Raw genomic sequence first — 18,586 nt, forward strand, 5'->3', positions numbered from 1 at the left:
ACTTAAAGAAGTTAACATTATGCAAATTATTGAAAACCAAAAATAATGAGCTTAGCGTAATCCTGTTATAAGGGGCTTAAGAAGTTTCGAGAAATCGGGGCCTGGGTCATAAGTGTAACATGTCGTCATCTAATGGTGGTCACTTCTGCAGAATAATTTTGAAATCCCACCAGGAATGACAGTGTTACTGAGGGTACACGAATGCAGAATGGACGAACACACATTACTTTGCACATGATTCCTATAAAGCCATAATTCACTTTGTAAATTTTACGCTATAACAAATCAAATGGAACTAGAAATGTGTCCATAGGACACGGATGCCCCCACTTCGATTTTTTGTCACAGAAAATAAGCCATAATGATTATTCAGGATAATCTGAGGGCCCTAACTCCTAAATGATTAAAGCGATTTCCATGGCTATCGAACTTGATCAAGATATTATGGTCACAAACATGTGTTAAAAGTTTGGTGAGGATTGGACAAACAGTTTTCAAGAATTAGATCGGAAACAATCTTCGGGACGTATTTTTCAAGTCTTTTTTTGCAAATAAAGGGCCGTAACTCCTAAATGACAAAAGCGATTTCCATGGCTATCGAACTTGATCAAGATATTATGGTCACAATCATGTATGTAAAGTTTGGTGAGGATTGGACACATACTTTTCAAGAATTAGATTGGAAACATATATTTTTGAAGTATTTTTGGCAAAAAAGGGCCGTAACTCCTAAATGACTAAAGCGATTTCCATGACTATCGAACTTGATCAAGATATTATGGTCACAAACATGTGTTTAAAGTTTGGTGAGGATTGGACAAACGGTTTTCAAGAATTAGATCGGAAACAATCTTCGGGAATTTTTGGCAAAAAAGGGCCGTAACTCCTAAATGACTAAAGCGATTTCCATGACTATCGAACTTGATCAAGATATTATGGTCACAAACATGTGTTTAAAGTTTGGTTAGGATTGGACAAACGGTTTTCAAGAATTAGATCGGAAACAATCTTCGGGACGTACGTACGTACGTACGTACGTACGTACGGACAAGGGCAACCCTATATGCCGCCACTTTGTGGGGGCATAAAAAGCAAACACAACCATGTTTCCATAAACTTGTTCTTCAGTACATGTTATAAAACAACACGCATTAATCTATTAACATAATTTTTAGTACATGTCATAAAATAGCACACATTAATCTATAAACAGAATATCTCCCTTTGTCCCATTCTCAGTATCAAATCTTTAATGAGTTTATGTCCAATAATTTAAACACATTCAAGTGAAATGGTTGACAACATTGCAGGCATTCAAACTCATTTTCATTTTAACTATCATTTATGCATTTGTGTCCAACTTAAAACTGTTGAAAATTGCCTCATGATTGAGAAGTAAATATAGAAAAATAAATTAGCCCAATTTCTTACACAATTCAGGTTCAAAGCATCTTGGTTCTTTTTACTTACTTCAATGCACAGGTATAACACATTTTACCTACATCATTGACAATCAAATCAAAAACTTTGCAGTGAAATGCATAAAACAAATATTTATTATTTCTTAGCCCCATTATAACTGTGAGGAGCCTGTACGTCTCTTTGTGGGGTCGTACGCGTATGTTTTTGGCACAGGGCCAGTTCCCGCTTTCTTGAATGCAGCTTCCTCGATGTACTTCCTGTTCATCCCTTCCTTTTCACGCTTCTTACGCTGGTACTCTGTAAAATGCAGTTAAAGTTCAATAAAAGAGGCACACAGATAAATACTTATTTTGTATGCAATGTTAAACCTTGTTTCGAGATACATTCCATGTGTTTTTGATGCTGGGTAAAGTAGGTACCAGAAAACTACTGGTAGGTACTAACCAAGTGAAATGAAAAACAAGACAACTGAAAGATGGTTTGAACAGAATTAATGCAGCTGCCTGTGTTTACATGAAAGCCAATGTGTTTTTCTGACCATTTTTTTAGTAAAATTTGTGCCTCTTTAACACTTACCATTTTCATAATTTTGAAAAATAAAATTCCCATTTAAAAAAGGTCAATATATTTTTAACTTTATTTTTTAAATCTACCAGTACATTTTCGCCATAACCCTATTTGTATGGAAGAGCTGTTGTATTCTGAAAGGAATAATCTATCTTTTCCATCTATTTATTTATTCATTATTAATTTAAAGGCAGTCTTGTTCATTACTAAGCAACTGTTTAGGGTTTAAGTTTGAGATGTGGGTAAGTTTTCAACCTCTCGAGGAGATCAATGGTTTAATCACCACCTAGGCAACTTACTCTTGGCCTCTAGAAATGGATTCTTTAAGTTATCAGCTTTTATAAAAATCAAGCAGAAATAATTGAGTATGAACTTAACCATGGAAGTTATTTACCTGGGGCAACCTACCTTCCTTAAATCCCTGTATGAAGGGCTTCTGTTCCTTCTGCGCCTCTGGCACGATCTGATCAGGCATTTTCGCCAGCTTCTTCACAAAATCTGTTCTAAAGGACAGAGCCACCACCAGACTGAGAACATTGTTAATCGTCCAGTAAAATGCTATTGCCTGAAAATTTAGAAAATTAGAACCATAATTATAATCTTTTTTACATTGCCAGATATACTGACAGTAAATTTGACTGCTAGCGCCCCTCCTCATTGCAATGTGTACTGTGTGGTAAATGTGACGTCTAGCGCCCCTCAACATTGCCATGTGTACTTTGTGGTAAATGTGACGTCTAGCGCCCCTCAACATTGCCATGTGTACTGTGTGGTAAATGTGATGTCTAGCACCCCTCAACATTGCCATGTGTACTTTGTGGTAAATGTGAGGTCTAGTGCCCCTCAACATTGCCATGTGTACTTCGTGGTAAATGTGACGTCTAGCGCCCCTCAACATTGCCATGTGTACTTCGTGGTAAATGTGATATCTAGCGCCCCTCAACATTGCCATGTGTACTGTGTGGTAAATGTGACGTCTAGGGCCCCTCAACATTGCCATGTGTACTGTGTGATAAATGTTACGTCTTGTGATGTGTACTGTGTGTCAAATGTGACGTCTAGCGCCCCTCAACATTGCCATGTGTACTTCGTGGTAAATGTGACGTCTAGCGCCCCTCAACATTGCCATGTGTACTGTGTGGTAAATGTGACGTCTAGGGCCTCTCAACATTGCCATGTGTACTGTGTGGTAAATGTGACGTACAGTGCCCCTCAACATTGCCATGTGTACTGTGTGTCAAATGTGATGTCTAGTGCCCCTCAACATTGCCATGTGTACTGTGTGTCAAATGTGATGTCTAGCGCCCATCAACAGTGCCATGTGTACTGTGTGTCAAATGTGATGTCTAGCGCCCCTCAATATTGCCATGTGTACTGTGTGGTAATTGTGATGTCTAGTGCCCCTCAACATTGCCATTGTACTGTGTAGTAAATGTGATGTCTAGCACTCCTCAACATTGCCATGTGTACTGTGTGGTAAATGTTACGTCATGTGCCCTTCAAGATTGCCATGTGTACTGTGCAATAAATGTGACATCTAGTGCCCCTCAACATTGCCATGTGTACTGTGTGGTAAATGTGACGTCTAGCACCCCTCAACATTGCCATGTGTAATGTGTGGTAAATGTGACGTCTAGCACCCCTCAACATTGCCATGTGTACTGTGTGGTAAATGTGACGTCTAGTGCCCCTCAACATTGCCATTGTACTGTGTGGTAAATGTGATGTCTAGCACCCTCAACATTGCCACGTGCACTGTGTGGTAAATGTGACGTACAGTGCAAATCAACATTGCCATGTGTACTGTGTGGTAAATGTGAAGTCTAGCACCCCTCAACATTGCCATGTGTACTGTGTGGTAAATGTGACGTCTAGTGCCCCTCAACATTTCCATTGTTCTGTGTGGTAATTATGATGTCTAGCACCCCTCAACATTGCAATGTGTACTTCATGGTAAATGTGACGTCTAGCGCCCCTCAACATTGCCATGTGTACTTCGTGGTAAATGTGACATCTAGCGCCCCTCAACATAGCCATGTGTACTGTGTGGTAAATGTGACGTCTAGGGCCCCTCAACATTGCCACGTGTACTGTGTGATAAATGTTACGTCTTGTGATGTGTACTGTGTGTCAAATGTGATGTCTACCGCCCCTCAACATTGCCATGTGTACTGTGTGATAAATGTTACGTCTTGTGATGTGTACTGTGTGTCAAATGTGATGTCTAGCGCCCCTCAACATTGCCATGTGTACTTCGTGGTAAATGTGACGTCTAGCGCCCCTCAACATTGCCATTTGTACTGTGTGGTAAATGTGACGTCTAGCGCCCCTCAACATTGCCATGTGTACTGTGTGGTAAATGTGACGTCTAGGGCCCCTAAACATTGCCATGTGTACTGTGTGATAAATGTTACGTCTTGTGCCCCTCAACATTGCCATGTGTACTGTGTGTCAAATGTGACATCTAGTGCCCCTCAACATTGCCATGTGTACTGTGTGTCAAATGTGACGTCTAGTGCCCCTCAACATTGCCATGTGTATTGTGTGTCAAATGTGATGTCTAGCGCCCCTCAACATTGCCATGTGTACTGTGTGGTAATTGTGATGTCTAGTGCCCCTCAACATTGCCATTGTACTGTGTGGTAAATGTGATGTCTAGCACCCCTCAACATTGCCACGTGCACTGTGTGGTAAATGTGACTTACAGTGCCCCTCAACATTGCCATGTGTACTGTGTGTCAAATGTGACGTCTAGTGCCCCTCAACATTGCCATGTGTATTGTGTGTCAAATGTAATGTCTAGCGCCCCTCAACATTGCCATGTGTACTGTGTGGTAAATGTGATGTCTAGCACCCCTCAACAATGCCACATGCACTGTGTGGTAAATGTGACGAACAGTGCCCCTCAACATTGCCATGTGTACTGTGTGTCAAATGTGATGTCTAGTGCCCCTCAACATTGCCATGTGTACTGTGTGATAAATGTTACGTCTTGTGCCCCTCAACATTGCCATTGTACTGTGTGGTAAATGTGACGTACAGTGCCCCTCAACATTGCCATGTGTACTGTGTGGTAAATGTGATGTACAGTGCCCCTCAACATTGCCATGTGTACTGTGTAGTAAATGTGATGTCTAGCACCCCTTAACATTGCCATGTGTACTGTGTGGTAAATGTGACTTCTAGTGCCCCTCAACATTGCCATGTGTACTGTGTGGTAAATGTGATGTCTAGCACCCCTCAACATTGCCATGTGTACTGTGTGGTAAATGAGACATCTAGTGCCCCTCAACATTGCCATGTGCACTGTGTGGTAAATGAGACATCTAGTGCCCCTCAACATTGCCATATGTACTTTGTGATAAATGAGACGTCTAGCACCCTCAACATTGCCATGCCTACTATGTGGTTAATGTGACTGCTGGCGCCCCTCAACATTGCCATGCCTACTGTGTTGTAAATGTGACTGCTGGCGCCCCATAACATTGCCACGTGTATCATGCGGAATGTTGGTAATCAGGTCAAGTTTGACTATCGATCAGTTCAACTCAAGTAACTGATTATTGATAGCACAATCTGTTTTTGACAATACCTAAATTGTTTAATCCATGTACAATAACTCGTAATTGTTATCATTACTTTTGTTATGTGTATGTTTGAATTTATTTAGTGTTGTTGCTGTAGCAAGATTGATAACGATAACATCTAAACACTTTCAAATGTTTGAATGAACTCCAAGGAGAAAATTGGTGGAAATTAGCTAAAAGCAAATAACAAGAGAAAAGAAGAAGAAAAACAACTCATTGGTTCAATGGTTTATCGATTTTGACCAAAAAATATCGATTGTAACTGATTTCAGGACTAACAAACCAATTTTCAATTATAAGCAATCTTTCAGACATCACTAGTGTGGTAAATCTGACCCCTCACCATTACCAAGTAGGTTTACTGTGTGATAAATGCCACTGTGAGCACAGGGTAAATCCAACTGCTACTACATGCTACATAGATTCAGTTATCAAACTTTTACTTCTGAAAGCCCAAATTTAAGAAGGCCTGCTATATAAAATTAAAAAAACAACAGAATTTCAGCAAGACCGAAATGCATTTTACCAATGCTGGGACGGCGGGGTTGTGATCATTTTTGACCACTGTTATTCATGGTACTGCCAGTACTTACGGAGGCATATTGTGAAGTAAAGAAGAAAGCAATGACGGGAAAACTCCGTAACACCCACTTCATGGTGTGTGTCATCTGGGATGCCTTCGTCGACTCCGACCCAAACTGAAAGTAATTATATCAAAATTACGTCATAAAATCATTTAATCATTTTAAAAGCAGAACTCTCCGTTCTGGCCAGTATGTTTGTTTTTGTTTACAAATGAATAAATATATAGCAGCTTGAATTAGGCCTCTTATAAGCTTATACCTTATTATCTGAAAGCAATTATTGTCAAGAACATGAGTTTCAATCAATACATACACATATATAACAGACATAAATTGTGATTGATAAACTATTAACTACTTCCTAAGTTATAAGGCATTTATGGAAAATATTAATAACTGATAACAAGATTGTAACCATGTATTCAATAGCCAAAAAAATATACAAATATTAAATGACTGATTGGTCCTAAAGGAATAACAGTGATCTTCTATTGATTCATAAGGTAGAAATACTGTGTTTTCAACACTTTTCTTTCAAATATCCTTCACTTTTCTATATAAGAACTATTGTTTTCCATATATATTCATCCTTTTTAATTGAAACAATTTTATTAACTGTGGTACTGCTTATTTGTGAGAAAGAGTGCATCTTTAAAGAAAGCCATCTATCATTGAGATTTAAAGAAATAAAATGTACTGCTACCTTAAATTAATAATCATTTTTGATCAATTATTATATAAGCGTGGATTACATTTAACACCATAAAGATGTTACTTATATGATATGACATATTAAAGAAAGGGAATTCATACAACCAAAAAGAGCACTTTTATTTTATAACCAGTACTGTAAAAAAATAAAATAAAAATTTACATTTTGAACTATAAAATGAAACCAGGAGCACTGATTTTGTATAAATGATGGTAGGGTTAAATTAAATAACAACAGTGTTATAGCTTGAGAGTTGTGGAAGGGTCCTGCACCTTCCTTATGAGACCAGTATATAATGGGCACCCTGCTGCCCTAGTGAGACCCGTATATAATGGGCACCCTTCTGCCCTAGTGAGACCAGTATATAATGGGCACCCTTCTGTCCTAGCGAGACCCGTATATAATGGGCACCCTTCTGTCCTAGTGAGACCAGTATATAATGGGCACCCTTCTGTCCTAGTGAGACCCGTATATAATGGGCACCCTTCTGTCCTAGTGAGACCAGTATATAATGGGCACCATTCTGTCCTAGTGAGACCAGTATATAATGGGCACCCTTCTGTCCTAGTGAGACCAGTATATAATGGGCACCCTTCTGCCCTAGTGAGACCAGTATATAATGGGCACCCTTCTGCCCTAGTGAGACCAGTATATAATGGGCACCCTTCTGCCCTGGTGAGACCAGTATATAATGGGCACCCTTCTGCCCTGGTGAGACCAGTATATAATGGGCACCCTTCTGCCCTAGTGAGACCAGTATATAATGACCAGTATATAATGGGCACCCTTCTGCCCTGGTGAGACCAGTACATAATGGGCACCCTTCTGCCCTGGTGAGACCAGTACATAATGGGCACCCTTCTGCCCTGGTGAGACCAGTACATAATGGGCACCCTTCTGCCCTGGTGAGACCAGTACATAATGGGCACCCTTCTGCCCTGGTGAGACCAGTACATAATGGGCACCCTTCTGCCCTGGTGAGACCAGTACATAATGGGCACCCTTCTGCCCTGGTGAGACCAGTACATAATGGGCACCCTTCTGCCCTGGTGAGACCAGTACATAATGGGCACCCTTCTGCCCTGGTGAGACCAGTACATAATGGGCACCCTTCTGCCCTGGTGAGACCAGTACATAATGGGCACCCTTCTGCCCTGGTGAGACCAGTACATAATGGGCACCCTTCTGCCCTGGTGAGACCAGTACATAATGGGCACCCTTCTGCCCTGGTGAGACCAGTACATAATGGGCACCCTTCTGCCCTGGTGAGACCAGTACATAATGGGCACCCTTCTGCCCTGGTGAGACCAGTACATAATGGGCACCCTTCTGCCCTAGTGAGACCAGTACATAATGGGCACCCTTCTGCCCTAGTGAGACCAGTACATAATGGGCACCCTTCTGCCCTAGTGAGACCAGTACATAATGGGCACCCTTCTGCCCTAGTGAGACCAGTACATAATGGGCACCCTTCTGCCCTAGTGAGACCAGTACATAATGGGCACCCTTCTGCCCTAGTGAGACCAGTACATAATGGGCACCCTTCTGCCCTAGTGAGGCCAGTACATAATGGGCACCCTTCTGCCCTAGTGAGGCCAGTACATAATGGGCACCCTTCTGCCCTAGTGAGGCCAGTACATAATGGGCACCCTTCTGCCCTAGTGAGGCCAGAATATAATGGGCACCCTTCTGCCCTAGTGAGGCCAGTATATAATGGGCACCCTGCTGCCCTAGTGAGACCAGTATATAATGGGCACCCTGCTGCCCTAGTGAGACCAGTATATAATGGACACCCTTCTGCCCTAGTGAGACCCGTAACCCTTCTGTCCTAGTGAGACCAGTATATAATGGGCACCCTTCTTCCCTAGTGAGACCAGTATATAATGGGCACCCTTCTGTCCTAGTGAGACCAGTATATAATGGGCACCCTTCTGTCCTAGTGAGACCAGTATATAATGGGCACCCTTCTGTCCTAGTGAGACCAGTATATAATGGGAACCCTTCTGCCCTGGTGAGACCAGTATATAATGGGAACCCTTCTGCCCTGGTGAGACCAGTATATAATGGGCACCCTGCTGTCCTAGTGAGACCAGTATATAATGGGCACCCTGCTGTCCTAGTGAGACCAGTATATAATGGGCACCCTTCTGCCCTGGTGAGACCAGTATATAATGGGCACCCTTCTGCCCTGGTGAGACCAGTATATAATGGGCACCCTTCTGCCCTGGTGAGACCAGTATATAATGGGCACCCTTCTGCCCTGGTGAGACCAGTATATAATGGGCACCCTGCTGCCCTGGTGAGACCAGTATATAATGGGCACCCTGCTGCCCTGGTGAGACCAGTATAAAATGGGCACCCTGCTGCCCTGGTGAGACCAGTATAAAATGGGCACCCTGCTGCCCTGGTGAGACCAGTATATAATGGGCACCCTTCTGCCCTGGTGAGACCAGTATATAATGGGCACCCTTCTGCCCTGGTGAGACCAGTATATAATGGGCACCCTTCTGCCCTGGTGAGACCAGTACATAATGGGCACCCTTCTGCCCTGGTGAGACCAGTACATAATGGGCACCCTTCTGCCCTGGTGAGACCAGTACATAATGGGCACCCTTCTGCCCTGGTGAGACCAGTACATAATGGGCACCCTTCTGCCCTAGTGAGACCAGTACATAATGGGCACCCTTCTGCCCTAGTGAGACCAGTACATAATGGGCACCCTTCTGCCCTAGTGAGACCAGTACATAATGGGCACCCTTCTGCCCTAGTGAGACCAGTACATAATGGGCACCCTTCTGCCCTAGTGAGGCCAGTACATAATGGGCACCCTTCTGCCCTAGTGAGGCCAGTATATAATGGGCACCCGTATATAATTGGCACCCTTCTGCCCTAGTGAGACCCGTATATAATTGGCACCCTTCTGCCCTAGTGAGACCCGTATATAATTGACACCCTTCTGCCCTAGTGAGACCAGTATAAAATGGGCACCCTTCTGCCCTAGTGAGACCCGTATATAATGGGCACCCTTCTGTCCTAATGAGACCAGTATTAAACTGGCAACCTTCTGCCCTAGTGAGACCAGTATATAATGGGCACCCTTCTGCCCTAGTGATATTAGTATGTGATGGACACCCTTCTGCTTTGGTGAGACCAGTATGTGATGGGCACCCTTCTGCTTTGATGAGACCAGTATGTGATGGGCACCCTTCTGCTTTGGTGAGACCAGTATGTGGTGGACACCCTTCTGCTTTGGTGAGACCAGTATGTGATGGGCACCCTTCTGCTTTAGTCAGACCAGTATGTGATGGGCACCCTTCTGCCCTGGTGAGACCAGTATGTGATGGGCACCCTTCTGCCCTGGGGAGACCAGTATGTGATGGGCACCCTTCTGCCCTAGTGAGACCAGTATGTGATGGGCACCCTTCTGTCCTAGTGATATTAGTATGTGATGGGCACCCTTCTGCTTTGGTGAGACCAGTATGTGACGGGCACTCTTCTGCTTTGGTGAGATCAGTGCCTGATGGGCACCCTTCTGCTTTGGTAAGACCAGTATGTGATGGGCACCCTTCTCTCCTAGTGATATTAGTATGTGATGGGCACTCATCTGTTTTGGTGAAAGATGAAATGAGTTTCCAATTCTCATTTTTAATTCATTATGCTTCAATCTTAAATTAATTCTTATACATACTGTTACCCATCAATTTTTAAAACAATTGAGTTTTCTATGATTTTAATTGCATTTTTATGTATTTACCAACCTTATTTGTAAATCTGCTTCTGCCCTAATGAGACCAGTTTATAAGTGTCTATCATCCAGTATTGTAAAATATTTTGGTGGTAAAGGTAATAAGCACAACAATGGCATTTGGTTTCAAAAGTGTACACATGGTCCAAATCATTGCTGTAACTAGTAGGTCAAGGGTCAAAGTAAAGCTCAACTGAGGACTACATAGGGCTGATATGTTTGCAAACTGCACAAAAATTTAGTTCTGAATCTAAATTCCATTGCTGTATGTTAAAAACTGAGAAAGTAGGTCAAAAGGTCACTGTCAAGGTCATCATAGGTTCATATTGATAATTGTTTTCAAAACTACACATGGTCAAAATTGTATTGCAGTAGCTTAAAAATTTATGGCAACCAGAGATCTGTGAGGACTTCATTTTATCAATTTTGAAAGGGCACCATCAAAAGAACATCTGAGTGAGTTGACCAGCTGGTTAGGGAGGTGGTGTCCTTTGAAGCAATTGTTGACGTACAGGCAGATGATGGGAAAAGCTTACCCTCAGCACTTTGTGCTCAGGTGAGCAAATAATAAAATTTATATCCAAGTACAGCAAAATGGACAGTCATTACCTCTATTGTAGCAAGGATGGTTACAGCTGTGATGGCTGGTAGGATGTAGGGGTCAGCAATGGTCATGTCTGTGAACCACAAACACCCTCCTGACTTCAGCGTCATTACCGGCAAATCACACATCTTTCGCAGACCAATGAACATTGACACCATGATGGGAACCTGTGCCATGAAACACTATGTCATTTCTTACACTGATCAGCATAATGTGTGGTGATATTTCTAAAGGTTTCATGACTTTTGTACAAAAAATCATTATTATATATGAACAGTGGATAATATTTTCATACAGATAAACAACTAGAACCATTCTATATTTATGAGTTGTGATATTTAACATTTGTGAAATAGAACACAATCAATACTTTTTTCACTGACCAGCATTAAAGCTGCACTCTCAGATACCAGTATACCATTTTTACAACCTTTTTTTTTTTTGGAAAGAACAAATTATTTTTGTGTAATTATATGCAAACCAATGATAAAAGATTGCTGACAAAAGATCAGATTGCAGATTTTCAAACTGTTACTGACGATTTAAGATAAATGCATAAAACATCAATTTTTAAACATAAATATAAAATCTGCAAATAAATGATTTGACTGGTCTTATATGACTGGTTTACATGCATTTTGGCATAAATTGTAAACCAAAGACAAAAAATAATAAAGTTGTCAAAATGATTGATCTGTAAAATTAAACAAAGGCCAGATTAGCCTTTTTTAATTTATAGGACAAACTTTTTTTCTGAAAGAGCAACATTATGTTCTTTTTTAAATGATTTGATAAGATCATCACAATTCATAAATTATTTTGTAATAATATTACAGCGTAAAATAAGTTTAATATTGTTTAAGCAGCCTTTCAGAACTTAATATTGTATGATAATTTATCATTGAAAACTGTATTTAATGAATAAGTTAACAGATCGTCATGAACAGGCAATTCCAAGAAGGAAAATAATAAGAATCCAATCGGCAGATTCAGTTATAAGCAGAATTTATCTTAGCTAAATATACTACAAACCTGCATAGCAGGGAACTGAAACATCTTCCAGGGCTGGAGATTATTCCTAATAGTATACTCCTGCAGTGATTTCCGGCGTGTGTCCGCTGTAGAAAAAGGTTAACTTCACAGTGTTTTATATCAAATATAAAATAATGTTCTGTCATTAATATTAGTCATTGTACACATTGTCACCTTAGTGCAAGAACTCAATATCTGCTTCTATTTCTATATGCAGTTATTAAGTTATTGCACGACATGTACCTGTGGTCTGAGTTAAACCATAGGATATGAACATTTATGATATATGCTTTCTGGTTTTTAATCAAGTTTTATTAGTGAATTAAAATTGATATTTTACTTTTTCAAACACTTTGATATAAAAAATTATAGCCCCCTCTAAGTTCTAAATCGAACATTAGCGTGCACAGGGCTGGCACACAATTTCAACAACTTCATTTCCGAAACGACATTAAATGTGCATACAAATTGGCGCAGTTTTTCTAAAAATAAATTTAAAAGTGAATATTTCACTCGTGGCGTAGCCTTTATCATAATTTGTACAAAAAATGAAATTTGACAGAAACTGTATAACTATGGTCTATACCGTTATAAAAGGTGAGTGTAACTAAACCTCGGATGTTTTAATAAATGTGAAAAAAACAGAAATATTCACTTACCCAAGATAGCATTCCCGGTTGTTTTGGCATCCTCAACCTGTCTCTGCAGTCTCTGCACTGTCTGAGAATGGTTCCCCATATTGATGGCAAACTTTCTTTGCCTGACGTAGATGGGCAACAGTATTAACCTCAGTGCAACAGCTGTCAGCGTGATGCAGGCATACCAAGGCATGTCTATTGACACATGGAAGAACTCCAGCAGAGCCTGCATGCGCCCTGGCGGATACCATGATGCCAGGCCGAGGCTCTGTAGCGTTGGCTCCCCAAGTGCAGTTAAATCTGGAAGATTGTCGATTAATTCCAGTTTAGGAGGGGCAGGTATGTCAGGTATATATCCTTCAGGTATCTCTGTCTGTAAAAGCAAGTGTAGTAAAGGTCAGGGGGCTGATTAATACAGGATTTTAAACGTTACTTAAATTATCTTTAATCGAATCCATTAATATCCATGTTTTGTACCTGTAAATTTTGTAATAAAATATTGTTTGAACTAATTATCTTAATACTGTATAAATGTCACAAATAGCAGAACATATTTTTTAATTTTCATAATTTCGTGTTTATTTTCATTGCTGACTTAAGTTTGATGCCTACCAGAAAGTAGCAAAATAATGAAACTTTGACACTGAAATAATATTGATTCATAGTTTTTTTTTATTTTACAATGATTGTGAACAAGTCATAACAACATTCTATTAATCACTCTTGTTGGCACGCTTGGTTTGGGGGAAATGGAGATTCCCAAAGAAAACCCACTTACAGTTGTATTGATCGGCTTGGTGACTACAACAAAACTCACATGGGAATTGTACCCCAGTTATGCTAACTGGACAACCTATTTCAATTCTTGACTACATGCATTAAGATCATTTTTATAACAGCCCCCAGGAGTCCCAATTTAAATTTATACCTTTTAAGTTAAATATGGATCCTTTCAGAGGTGTTCGTTATATCCAGATTTAACTGCAGTACATCAAATAGCAAATTTAACTTCTTTCTTTGAAAAATTCTGTATAGAAAATTTAAAACACCAGCGTGCAGGGACTGCCAAATTGCAAATATGTAAAAAAAAATCTCATAACATTTGTTAAAACCTGCTCAAAGTTAACAATTAACAAGCAGTGATTTATTTTGGAAATATTTATACCATATTTTCCTACCTAATAGGACTTAGAGAAAATACCAAACTTAAAATACATTATAATAGGAAATAAACACGTGTTAATCGTTAAATAGATACATTTTACTCTTTAAGAACTAGGTGTGCAAAGATGTTGTTTATTTTTCATAAATACGTTGCTTTTAAATTCATTTATGTTAACTGTGTTCACTTAATTGGGATATGTGTAATATTCTGTATTTTTAGGAAAAATAAACACTTTTTTGCGAGGGAGAACAGCCATTAGAAGGCAGTATAAAATGCACCAATAAAATCACTGACAAGATTGGGCTGGTCAGTCAGATGAGTTTTGCAAGCCCTGACATGGTATTGCACTTGAGGGGCATATTTATCATATAGTATTAATATTTGAATATCATTCTGTCTGAAACCCAACCTTTGTACTGGCATGTCTGGCTGTTAGAACACACAGGGCCTGGAATCTTCCTGCCTTCAGGTGGCGCTGTATTCGGTGCTGGAGTTCTCTGTTTGCATGTATTGTGTGGAGACGCCTTGAAAATGAATTCTGCAAAATTAAACAAATAATTGTGTATAACTTATTTTTACAAACCCCCTTTCACTTTCAGTTCCTATATTGTTTTATGCCGAAAAATTCCATTTTCTAAAAGCTTTATAAACACTAGTAAACACAGTTTTCGAAAATGATATGAAAACTGAGATCTGATTGTTTGTGAGCAGTATTATATCAATGGTTTCCATACTTTTATGCAAAAATTGGCTCATCCCAATACAAAAATAAGAGCTGTCACGGTATGCCCCGGAATGTGACATTGACCTTAGAGGAACACATGTGGCAGGTAAATTTTAAAATCTGTCCATACAATAGAAACTACAGCCTAAACCCGACAACCTATAGCCTATGTCCTTATACACAACATTCCATTGTGAATAAACACTGAGTGTGACCAGACCTTAGGGGTAGGAACATGGCTCTTTTCACAACACGTCGTCTCGAAATGTTAACACATGTGGCAAGTTATTTTAAAATATGTCCATACAAGAGAAAGTTTGAGCCGGACACTAAGTGTGCCCTAGATCTTAGAGGTACTCAACACATCGCCTGCTATTTCAAAATCTGCCCATACAAGAGTAAATTACAATCCGAACATGAAGTTGAGCCAGACACACGGACGGACGTTCTCACATATCAACCTTTTGTTAGGTACTTTCCCATTACTCCCATTATAAAAATATACCCACTAATTAATACCTTACTAACCCTAACCAACAAGTGCTACATGTACCTAACAAATGTATCCTCTATAATAAACGAAGGATTAGTGCCAAATTGAAATATATACATGTACCCATTTGTGTGTGCAGACAGACAGAAGGACGGACAGATGGATGGTGCAATTTTGATATTCCCACCAGGGTCATAAAAAATTTGTCAAAGCAGTCAATCTATGAGAGTACAGAACAGGTTTAGTAGAATTATATTGTCCAGACTAATTCCTTTTTCTGCTCATGTATTCTTTAAAAGCTATAGTATGTTAGCCGATTTGAATATATGAAATGTTTTCATGCAATGTTAAAAAATAATTGCACAAGAACGAATGTAAGTACCATTTTGTTTAATGATCTCAAAAGCAATAGTGGGTCATTTTAGAGGCATGACCAACTGATGTTCCAAGTATAATGTTCCTGGGTGCAAGCATTCTTTAGTTCTTAAGCGGAAAACATTTTTCAGTGCTTAAACTAATTGTTTTTCTCTCCAATCCTGTAAGTATTTCCATGACATGGCCCAAACAATAGTCCACCTAAATGGCCGTCAAGGAGTATTTTTATGATTTTTTACTATATATATATGGCAGACTTGAGACTTCCACCATCCAAGCATAAAGTAGCGAACGCTCCTTGCTCAGAGAATCCTCATGGCCACAGTTATGAAATTATTTCTGTTACGAATTCGAATTTCTACAAAATATTATTGCCTACTGGTGGTGGTGTTATTAGTTTATATTCCGGGTCCTGGTGTGAACACATTGAAGGGTCGGGGAGTGACAATTCAACCACTGCACACCTATCAGTAGACTATCAGGCGGTTAACCAACTATGGGTGCCCTCACCTCTGCAAGGAACTGATAACTTCTGTACATGTCAGGGGCAGTGGTACAGTGTGAATGGTCATAGAAAGGATTTCATAACCAATCACAACAGAACTTCAAAAGTGACCTGGTCTGCCCAGGAATCGAATCCTGGTTGTCTGATTCACCGCCAATGCTCTACTGATTGAGCTAACTGGGGAGACTCATTATTGCCTACTTTAAACACATATTTATTTATGTCATTATGCCAAAAAACATATTCAGACACATAACACATTAACATGTGCCGATTGTTTATCAAGTATCCGAATACCTGTAAATCTGGGACAAATCTGACAGTTTGTGAACATGTATAAAACGGTATGCATGACCTAGACTAGTAGAGTATATCAAAAGTTTCAAAAAAATATTTTGTCAAGGGGAGATAATTATCATAGGGCAGGATGACAAAAATTTGTGAACGTGGGAACGCTTGACATGCTACTCTACTAATTTCTTATGATTGTATCCGAAATGTGTAATCCAAATAACTATCTACCTGTCAATGTCAAATGCTTTTTTTTCCATCTTAAAACATGTTAGTAACAAATGCATACGAACTCAAAATACATTTAAATAATTAAACGAAATGAACTAATAATAACTGCACAAATACCTGGATACTTCTTGGCAGGGATTTATGACAGAAAATCACATTTCTCATGGAAGTGGCCATTTTGGTTCAAATTTTTAAGTCATAACGTCCATGTTAAGACGGACACTTTACAATATTTTCAAAATGCTTTCATATTAGTGTGATGAAATTTCATAGTTGGGAGAACGATATGTTTTTGGTCCCAAATCAAAGTCAGTGAATTCAATGGCAGTAATGGCAGGTGCATTGAAGTGACGAACTATATTTAAGACATTGAATTGTCACTTAACTCTTCTGTCCATATTCGAAATGTCTTTTCACACAATACTGTACATGTATGTAGTTATGCGATCATTCATTTGGAATTCATAAGTATGACATGTATGAAATAAAATAAATTTCCGCGTTTGGATCTAGATTATTATAGATAGATTGCATATGGAAAAGGGATTAGAAGGCGAGAGGGGTGAGATGGGAGGAAGCGAAGGGCGGGAAACTGATAGAAAGATTGGAGAGAAAGAAGAGGGAAAGGGAAAAGAAATAGGATAAAGAGGAGGGGGATGGCGATAAAGAGGAGAAGAAAAGTAGGGGGGTAGGGGTGATTTGAGATGGAATTGAGGGGAGAAAGAGGAAAAAAGAATGCGGTAAAGCAATATAACTGATGGAGGTATGAAAGTAATACAGGCGACAGTGTAAACTGAGTAGGGAAGAAGAGCGAAGAAGATGATTAAATGCAGAAGTTGAGAGAACAAAAGGAAGATAGATCTCGCCACATGTGCGACCACATACACATGTACGATGGTGGCTCAAAGAGCCAGAAGGAAAGACAGGAGAAGCAATAATAAAGTAAACCGGAAGTGATATTTGTACAGGAATGCCCTAAGTTCATTCGAAATAGGAAACCAACAGCAATGTTAATTGCATTACAAGGAATTAACAACGAACACCCTAAAGGTTATGTACAAAAGAGTATGATATCAAATGCAAACATAAAATAATCTTTCTGAATTAGTGCCAATGTTGTTTAAATATATTCATTTCTTACAGACTGGACAGTTTGTACATTTCTCTGTTAATCATAAACATAGGTTTAACTTATCTTAAATAGCCCATGCTCTAAAATCTACACAGCTGGATTTTAAATCATTTGAATCAATTTCTATCCAAAAATATAACTTTGTCTTTTTAATCACATTTTTATCCTTTTTTTCGTAAATGACCATGCAGTCTTTAATAATTCTCATCTTTCAAAGCATCGGTTACTGCCTTTTCCGCATGCGAAGCACGGACCGCCAGATCTGCCCGAATCTGGGGATGTGCTGTACACGAAATCGTAAATGGCGACGGAACCGTAACCGAAAGTGAAGCTTGAATAGTCACTGAATGCCTAGTTGGAACCATTACCATAGGGTCAATATAGGCAAAAACGACCTCTTCCCACAGGTAATAAGGATGACGAGGACTGACCAGGCAGACGACCATTAATTAAATCTCGACCCTTTCTTTTAGTCAAACGTTTCCTCTAAAGAGCTCTGCCGTCGGCTCTTTGGATTCCGGTTTCGTAGTCACAATCGCTTCTTGTCGTGCTGTGTTGAATCGAACTGTATATGGCAGTTTTCCAAACCGCCATAATAACTTCCTGCAATCCTAATAAATGTTCCTCTAGTGTAGCTTGAAATCAGACTTTGTTGCCTTCAAAATGCCGTCATAAGCTTTTTGACTATGAAGAACTGAGTAGTTATGTCCATGTACTTCCTAAAAAGGCTTATTAAAATAATCCACGTGGCAAATCTCGTGCTTCAAATACCGCCACTA

At 39.7% G+C, this 18,586-nt stretch overlaps 1 protein-coding gene across 2 annotated transcripts; it reads right to left on the reverse strand.

Moving 5' to 3' along the window:
- Positions 1-1,103: 1,103 nt before the first annotated feature.
- On the reverse strand, positions 1,104-16,868 carry LOC128243578 (mitochondrial inner membrane protein OXA1L-like). 2 transcript variants are annotated; one of them, XM_052961423.1, is made up of 8 exons: positions 16,793-16,868; positions 14,466-14,594; positions 12,913-13,264; positions 12,254-12,339; positions 11,227-11,388; positions 6,170-6,274; positions 2,398-2,554; positions 1,104-1,719 (listed from the first exon to the last, which is right to left on the reverse strand). In XM_052961423.1, exons 1-8 carry the CDS (start codon positions 16,850-16,852, stop codon positions 1,574-1,576), a joined length of 1,197 nt encoding a protein of 398 aa, XP_052817383.1. In that variant the 5' UTR covers positions 16,853-16,868; the 3' UTR covers positions 1,104-1,573. The 2 variants fall into 2 exon arrangements, with proteins under 2 accessions (XP_052817383.1, XP_052817384.1); XM_052961424.1 differs by having other exon boundaries at positions 2,384-2,554.
- Between the last annotated feature and the right edge of the window lie 1,718 nt (positions 16,869-18,586).

Source organism: Mya arenaria, chromosome 8, assembly GCF_026914265.1.
Source record: "Mya arenaria isolate MELC-2E11 chromosome 8, ASM2691426v1".
Classification (NCBI taxonomy): Eukaryota; Metazoa; Mollusca; class Bivalvia; order Myida; family Myidae; genus Mya; species Mya arenaria.